The sequence below is a fragment of the Puntigrus tetrazona genome, chromosome 1 (assembly GCF_018831695.1).
Source record: "Puntigrus tetrazona isolate hp1 chromosome 1, ASM1883169v1, whole genome shotgun sequence".
Lineage (NCBI taxonomy): Eukaryota > Metazoa > Chordata > Actinopteri > Cypriniformes > Cyprinidae > Puntigrus > Puntigrus tetrazona.
In genome coordinates, this window is record NC_056699.1 from 30049807 (window position 1) to 30059215 (window position 9409).

General features: G+C 37.2%; 1 protein-coding gene across 1 annotated transcript in view; it reads left to right on the top strand.

The window, feature by feature from the left end:
- LOC122352727 (polycomb protein SCMH1-like) overlaps nucleotides 1–6909 on the top strand; it is an 18491-nt gene extending 11582 nt beyond the window's left edge. The window contains exons 12-14 of the mRNA XM_043250290.1: nucleotides 773–1006; nucleotides 3054–3217; nucleotides 3326–6909. Coding sequence (XP_043106225.1) covers nucleotides 773–1006; nucleotides 3054–3217; nucleotides 3326–3448 — 521 coding nt within the window. The 3' untranslated portion in view covers nucleotides 3449–6909. The remainder of the gene's footprint in view (nucleotides 1–772; nucleotides 1007–3053; nucleotides 3218–3325) is intronic.
- Nucleotides 6910–9409: the final 2500 nt, after the last annotated feature.

Genomic DNA, 9409 nt, shown 5'->3' on the forward strand with positions numbered 1-9409 from the left:
TACATTTTTAGTTCTTGCACATGTATATTGGAAATCAATTATAAACTAAGACATGTTAGTAATCATCAGATTTAAATTCATTCAGAACACAGGAATCCACTCCTGTATTTATTTTAGTGGGAGTTTGTTAAATACTGTAAAATGTATATAAAATGTTAGTCTCTAACGTGCAAGTAAAACCATCTAACTGTAGTTGTTTCAACACACAACTATACTTTCTTTTTTATTATTTTACACTATTATTATTTTACAGCAAAACTATAAAATAACACATATGGGAGTATAGGATTCATGTAGTGTCTATCTTCTATTTTAGGTTTTTAAAAATAGTGAGAAATAGCCACAGCTTTATTTTATGTTCATTAGATGTACTCTTGTTCCTCCATTTCATTTTTATAACATAAAGAAAATCATATAGGCACAAATTTATATTCTGTCAAAGCTGTGTAATAAAATTCTCAAAAGTGGAAGTACCAAGCTTTTACATTGTTCTAAAAAAGTCAAATAAAATGTATAACTCGCCATTCATTAAAATATCCTAATATAACTACCATAATTTCTATTAAAAACAACATTGATAATTATATGAGCAAAATCTGAGAACAAACTTTGGTGAAGTTGGCATGAAGAAAGCCTATCATGAAAGTCTGAAACAAGTTTAGATGGGTAAAGAGGTATTGACTACATGTTGCTAACAAACTTTTCAATGGTACGCGTGTGTGTCTATACCTTAAGTGTGAACGAAAATATTTCACTTCACGCTTTGTAACAGAAACCATTGTCCATGCTGAAAATGGTGCTACTACGGACCAGCAGTTCTCAGAAGAGTCGATAGACTCTGCCTCCAATTCTGTTGCCCCCCGACCCCCCGCACTACGGAGCACATCTGAGTATCACACCCCGGCCGGGAGCAGCCCACATTACCCCTCTCACCCCCCGCCCCTCCGCAGACTCTCCTCCAACCCCTCCGAGCTGGGACCTGCACGCACACACAGACGAGTGGAAGGTAGGCTATGTAAGAACGCTTTGTTTAGACCCCTTCACACACACACTATTAATCACATGTGAGAAGACTTCTTTTCTGCCTGGTTACAGTGCCCTGTTTGTAGATGACCAGACTTCTATGTTAACCAATGTTGAGAAGTGAAATTATCGTATAGTGTTAATGGAGTGTCATGAAGTTTTCAATTACTGATCTATCTATCTATCTATCTATCTATCTATCTATCTATCTATCTATCTATCTATCTATCTATCTATCTATCTTGTTGGTTTATTAATGATGAAGTTGACTAGACTTAATTTCATTTATTTTAAATAGACCTGCTACACTTTATTTCATTTTGGAAGTGATTTAATTTCCATTAATACATTTTATGGTAAAGGGTTACTCCACCCCAAAATGAATATTTTGTCATTAATCATTTACCCTCATGTCGTTCCAAACCAGTTAAAGCTTTGTTTTTCTTCGGAACACAATTTAAGATATTTTTTGAAAAAACCTGGAGGGTTATGTCTGTCCCATTGACTGCCAAACAAATAAGACTGTCATGGTCCAGAAAAGTATGAAAGACATTGTCCGAATAGTCTATTTTCCATCAACCATAACGTTATGAAGCATCAAGAATGCTCTTTCTATTGAAAGAAAACAAAAGTAATCATTTTGTTCAATGATTCGTCACCGTAGCGTCCGCTTTGATTTGATCTGTGTGTCACGGCTCATACAGGACAGCGTACGCTATTTGCGTTCAGTGGGTACTCGGAATTCGGAAAGTAACGCGGTGAGACACAGGAGACGAATTGTTGAAAAGTCGTTTATTTTCCTTGCATACAAAAAGTATTCTTGTCACTTCATAACATTCAAATTGAACCAGATGTATTCTGTATTCTGACGATGTTTTTCATACTTTTCTGGACCTTGACAGTTAATAGGCAGTCTATGGGACAGTCACAAGACTCTCTGTTTTCAGAGGACAAACAAAGCTTTTACTGGTTTGGGGTGACATGGGGGTTAAGTGATTNTGAGTAAGTGGTCACCATAAGCTGAAGTGTATTGTTTTTTTTATTAACTATTAATGATAAAGTCACTCACTTATTGGAAGTCAGTGTCTGTGCTTGTAGACATTACATTTGAGTCTGAGTCCTGAAAGCAGAGCAGTTTTTATTGCTCACCTGCCTCAGAAAGCTTTGAGTCTAGCAGCTTGGCTTACATGATCAGCTCTGCTCTTCGGAGACTGAGATCTATTTCTATCGTGGGATAAACACCCATATCAGTCTTGCGCAGAGTGCCTGTGTCAGGACCAGATGTATTTTCTCTAATCTAATGTCAAGTAGCACAATAGGCTTTGACATGGATTAAAGCCTGTTAGCAGCTCAGGGGGCCATATTTATTTAAATAACATCTCGTGGTGGGAGTGATGTTTGGGGTTCAGTTTTATTTTCCATTTTAGAGACCGAGTCCAGGAGCGTAGACCAGCACTCCCTTTCAGAAGAGCTCATGTTTCCCAAAAAATACATACGTCAGTTGAGACTGGCAGAAAAAGGATGAACATAGATTAAATTACTTTGTGATTATAAAGCACGTAATGCTTCATTCTTCAGTACTGAGGGATGACATGTAAGTCACAACATTTTGTGGGTTTTTGACATCTAGCATGTACTGCTTTCAGTTGTGGGCTGTATTTGCTGCTATCCGAATATTATTTTTGTTTCTGCTATATGTGGTACATACATTGTGCACAAAATATAAATGTTCTGCATAATGTGTGGAATGAATGCTGCCTCCCACAAAAAAAAGCATATTAAAGTATTAACACGATATATTGGAAAAAATGTTACTTAGTTAAGCACACTCTATATATATATGTGTATGTGTATAAAGATCATCATATTTTCCATTTTTGTAAATTACAGTGACCCCTAGTGGCATAATTTTAATAAATTTCCGTATTTATTAGCTAAAACTACAGTTAGAGTTCGTTTTTTTCGAGTTGGTGTGGTATTGTGTCTATATCTTATGAATGTTTGTCATCTTAATTTGGGTTGTGTTCTAGCTGCTAGCTCAACCACTGGGCCTGATCATCAAGCAGCAGAGAAGGATACGACCAAAACATCTAGTAAAGTTCCATCATCCTGGAGTATAGAGGAAGTGATGCAATTTGTGCGTGATGCTGATCCACAAGCACTGGGCCCACATGCAGAGCTCTTCAGGAAACATGTGAGATTTTCTGGATTTTTATTTATTTTATTTTTTTTGCGCTTTTTAAGAATTTGATTTATGAGTGGATTTTATAATTGACTGATTGATTGTTTTGCTTCTTCGCAGGAGATCGATGGCAAGGCCCTGATGCTTTTACGGAGTGACATGATCATGAAGTACATGGGGCTTAAACTGGGTCCTGCTCTTAAACTTTGCCATCACATTGAGAGACTCAAACAGGTGAAATAGCAGCTTGATCCACCAGAGGGCAACAGAGAAAAACACAGGTTCTCTGCATTTCAGAGTACACAGATACATGGATATTAACTGTGAAATCGTCAGAGGTCCAACATGTTGACCTGTTTCAGCTGTACTCATTCCTGCTGGCTCAGTGGGTAAGGAAAAAACTGACCAGCTGAATATTTTTGTTTTTTGTAGCAAAAACGAATGCAAAATCATTAGCAGATTGACTTTTCAAAACTACCTAACTTTGCATGGACATTGTGTACAATCATTCTGTACAAGAATGTTCCCTCGCATTTAGAAGAAAAAAAAAAAACTCAGTGTAAAACTGCAGCTACAGACCTCAGTACCTCAGCGATACGATACTCTGCGTTTACAGACAATGGTAGAGAAAGCTGAATCCCAAAGGATTTCAATGTGTTGTTTATGTATTGTTTCTGGTGTTGTCTACATGCACAGACAGCTTGACAGATGTTCACCTTTCCACTGTTTTTGAAATACACTTTGTACATTGACAGACTATGACGGGTTTTGGTGCCAGTTAATCAAAATTCACCATTTGACATAGTGTTTGTTTAATTTTGAGTAATTTTCAGTTTAATCAGCTGTTCCTGTCGCATGAATGGGATAACACAATCATATTTCATAATGTTCTGCTGTTTTGTAAAATAACAGGAAAAAAAAAAAACAAATGTGATATTTAAGTCATAAACCAAAAATTGTGTTATGGCCTATAAAAGGCATCAATTTTAAAAGCACAAAATTTCACTTCTGACTCTTCATCAAACTTCATTACTGTTGCTGTTTAACTCAAGATAATTACTCAGGACATTTGTAAAATACATTTTCATTTATTCATATTTTGTTGCAACATAATGTCTTTTCCTTCTAAAAACTGAGTATATTAATGTCCACACCAGCACTTCAGGTGACACACATGAAGCAGACATAAAGTCACACGGTCCTGAAATTCAGAGGTTTATCTGCATGCTGAATGATGTACAGAGCATGCAGTAATCCCAGATATGTATGTGGTTCTTTTTATTTGTGTATCATATAAATGTGTATTTAGTTCAGTGTTCTGTCCTTCGGTGCATTTTTTTTTATTATTTAATGGGTAGAAACTTTTTTGAGTGCATTGTGTCTGTTTATATCATTGATAATAGATTTTGTGACTTGGGGGATGGAGCTTTTTGTTATGATACACATTTATATACATACGTTTTAGCTCCTTTTAGATACACTGTATTTACTTTGCTCTTATACTCAGGTTAAAATATTTTGTATTTACTTATTTGAACACTTTTCTACCGTTTGAATAAATAATTGCATTTATGAAGTTGTCATTTTCACCATATTTTCGGTGCATTACCTCATTAAATATGCTTTTCTTAAAAAACTTGACCATTTCATTTGGGTTTAGGTGTGTGTGTGTGTGTGTGTGTATTTTGCCAAAAATATTCGCTCACCCATTCAAATAATCGGAGTCCATGATCCAATGGCCACAGGTGTATTAAATCAAGCACCTAGGCATGCAGACTGTTTTTACAAACATTTGTGAAAGAATAGGTTGCTCTCAGGAGCTCTGTGAATTACAGCGTGAAACTGTGATAGAATGCCAGCTGTGCAACAAATCCAGTCGTGAAATTTCCTCGCTCCTAAATATTTCACAGTCAACTGTCAGCTGTATTAAAAGAACATGGAATGTTTGGGAACAACAGCAACTCAGCCACAAACTGGTAGGCCATGTAAACTGACGGAGCGGGATCCTGGGATGATGAGGCGCATAGTGCGAAGGGGTCGCCAACTTTCTGCAGAGTCAATTGTTACAGACCTCCAAACTTCATGTGACCTTCAGATTAGCCCAAGAACAGTGCGTAGAGAGCTTCATCCAAGCCATACATCACAAGGTGCCATGCAAAGCGTCGGATGCACCACTTTTGGTAATATAGTGTATTTAATTCCATGGTCTTGAATTGGTATTAATAACTTCCTTGCCTAAAAATAAAATAAAATGAATCTGCAATCACAAAAAGTATTACATATAGCATATGCTATTTTCAGGGCAGAAAATAAGCCTGGTGCTGTTTTCTCTTAATGGAGGAGGGTCTACGCATGCTTTGTGACCTATCCCTTTTGAAATATACATTTTTTGTTATTTAAGTTGTGTCTCTGTGGTTCACTACAAGTGGACAGTCTCCTAGAGCTGTCCTGTGGCACAGTATGCTGGACCCTGTCTGGTTTCATGGGCGAGTTTGCAGTCCCATGAGAAGCCTCTTCGTTTGTCACGTAAAGAGACAGGAGTGTTCTCTGTGGGCGACACAATGGCTTTGACTGTTTGAGTTGGGCACACAATCCTGCCATTGTAGTCCTCATACTTTGAACTTGTGATGTTTCCATTGCCTTCTTATGTTGACCATGTGTTTCGTCCATACTGAAGTCTACTATTTGAGCGTACCATAGACAGATCTAGTGCTGCATTTGGTGAAGCAGATAAAACATTTTCCCGGTTAGTTTGGGTTGACTTCAGTGAGAGGTCAAGCACCTCGTCCTGAGAGACTGATGCTGTATGTAAAAATACAGGGCAGGCTGTGCTTCTGGTAACACAAGAGATGGTAGGTGAAGTCATTGTGCTTTTTTCTGCCATAGAACCAGTTTTGGAGGTTTTTATCAATGTTTTTGAGTCGAAACTCTGAGGCATTTGGATAGGGATTGGAATTGGTAATGGCACTGGCAATGGGACCACAAATGGATAAGGGACCAACAAGGTTGCAGGTGGGATCAGTGAGTTTATTGGTGTGCCAGTGGGAGGGACAATTTCATGCGGCAAGAAGTTTGAAGGTAAAGACGTTGGTTGGTCAGGGCCGGTCATTTGATACTCTGCTGGGGCGCAACTGCTCAGAAATGGCCTTAGGTTTTGCAAAAATGTGGCAGTTCTATGGCTTTGAAACACTGGTGCATCTGTGTGGTAAACCAAAGCTTCTGGTTGGCTCAAAAACAGGTTTTCAAGTAAAGCATTTATCTGAATATTGGAAAATGCACAGGAGCGTAAAGAAGGTGGAAGATGGGAGTTGAAATGCTCATCCGGTACCAGTGGCATGGAGACGTTGCTTGAAGCAGGCAAGAACAAAGGAGACAGCCCCGTCTCATCAACTTGATTTGTCAAACCGCCAGATAACTGGAGATTAATAGGAAGTACAACAGGCCTATTTTCAAGAAAGACTAAGTGCAGCAAAGATGTGTCCACGTTGAGAGCCAGATTGACTGAGTGTTCATTAGACGAATTAAACTCAGGTGAATTTTTTCCAGTTTGTTCTTTGGAATTGATATTAGACGAGCTTGATCCACTGCCATTTGGTATTTCTGTATTGGTCTGATGTTTTGGTACCTCTTTTGTTTGGCCTTCCATTGCAGACTCTTTAGATCTTAAGGTCCCACTCAAAAAGACGCCAAACTTCAAAACAGTCCTTATGGTGGGGCTCTGTGTTCCTGATTTAAAAAAAGAGAGGTTTGACATAAAAATAATGTTTTTTTTCTCCTTGTTAATGAATGGCTTCAATGGGTGATTGCACAATGTCCTAGCACAATATAAACAGCCAAATAATTGATAGATTCTGTTGTTGATTTACAAGAAATCTCAACGACATAAGAGGAATTTCCTTTGTGAGTGCAAAATCAAGTCACCCTGAAAATCCCTTTAGGGTGCACAAAAAAGCATAACAATTTCATACAGCCTTTTGTACTGTGAAACAACTGTGGTCATTATGTCTGTAGACAAAAAAATTATGCACTTAAGTTTGTGAATGAGGGAACAGATTTATTAGGAAAAGAAGCAATCGCTTATGATAGTTGGGATAGTTTTGTCTTTTATTTAGATTAAATGGTTACTTACAGATAATTTTTACCTCCAATGAGTCAGCTGAACTCAACGCACTCTTGAACTAAAGGTTCAGATCATCAGATGGGTTTGGAAAAAGCTAAGGGTGAGTAAATCAGTACATTTTTGTTTGTCTGAACCATTCTTTTAAAGGCAGCTCTGTGGATCCCAGAAAGGTTTCACGACCCTGACCACAAATACTCTAACAACAGTGCAATAAATTTTATGCAACTGCAAGTCTGATACTTTTTTTTAACTCCAATTTTCCCTCTTGCAAGCAGCATACAGTTTCCATGCTGGGAACAGGCTCTTTGAATAGTGTCTCCAGTGGAGGAGGTTAATCCCAAAGTAATAAACCCATGTGTCGCTATTTTGAGAAAAAATTCAATATTTCATTAGTTGAGGGATCTGCAGTGCATTTGTCTCTGGAGAACGCATACTCAGTAACACGTATAAAATAATTTGGACAATTTCCGCTAATATGTAAATCAAGCTGTTGATAGCTCAAATGGTGTACCTGCTAAATCAATCATTTTTGTCCTGCTGGCTGTGGGAGGTGCTAGCTTGCCGTAAAGTAAACACAAGGCTCTTTTAATCATTTAATTTATAACTACTTAAATATTACTAATAGGCCTACTTACTCATGTGTCAATATCGTTACTGAATCTACAGTGAGACCCCCCGTTAAACATTTATTTTGTAATAATTTATACAAAACTGTCCATGTGACATCGGTGGCTCAAGTAAAGTTATGCGACGCTACGAGAATACTTTTTTGCTAGATAAAAGATAACAAAAATAACATTATTACACCATTGTTCTTCCCATGTTACGTATAATCTGCCGTTTAGGAGGCATACACGCGCTTTCCCCCTCGAATGTAAACAACGTTGATTATGTCAAATACGTTTTTTAAATCAATCTCCAAAATGTCCGAAAACAAAACTGAATGGTTGAGAAAATTATATGATTTTTGTTTTCTTTGTGCGAAAAATAAGTATTCTTGTAGCGTCACAAAACCGAAGTTGAGCCACTGATGTCACGTGGACTGTTTTACTGTATTTACTAACGTTACGTTTCTGGACCTGGATCATTTCAGTGTTGCTGCAAAGAAGGGTCAGATGGCTCTCCAATCATCAAAAATATCTTAGTTTGTGTCCCGAAGATGAAGACAAAGGTCTTACAGGTTTTGAACGACATGAGGGTGGGTGATTAATAACACTTTGGTGAATGGGGTGAACTAACCCTTTAATACTTAGTAAGTACCACTGCAGCACCATGGTTCAAATGGTTCGTGCAAATAAATAAACTGATATAAAAATTATTATCTATTGCTGTTTTTTGGAACAAACATCTTTAAAATGCTTACCAAGACCTCTAAATAAACCAGTGGGGATCTCAAGGTCATGCTCTATATGGCAAAACTATACAGTACTAGCCTACTTAAACGTTAACTGTACAAATTGCATTGCAATCCAATTCTGTTTGTTCTTTCAAACATTCTTATAAATGTGTTTGCTAACACATTGGGGAGAATTTATTGATGTTTTGAGAAACATTTTAGGATCTCTCTTTTTTTATTTAATTTATGATGGTCCTTGGCCGTCAATATGTTTTCAGAAATTTAATCCACATAAGCTCTTGTTTAGCATTAATATAAATGACTAATATTGAGCAGATGCTACAGAGTTGCTTTGAGATAAACTGCAGAGAACAAATCTGCTTGATGAGAGGAGACAGGCCTCGCAAACTATCACGAAACGTCTTGAGTGCTTTGACAATTCTTTAAAGCTGGGATTTCTTTCTATCATGAATCACATATGGTCAAAAAGTAAAACATTATAAAATGAGGTATCAGTACAGCCTACAGCTCGGAGAGGATACAGAAGCAAAAGTCTTTTCAAACCAGATTTATTTTAATCTATTGATTGAAAACAAGTCAAATATATACAGCGGGCTCCAAAAGTCTAAAACATTTAATTTAGACTTGAATGAAAAGTTGGACTGAAAAATATACATTTTCAGGTTAAACGTTGTGCATTTCCATGCAAATAAAGGTTTGCATTAAAAAGCTAAAAAATAAATAAATA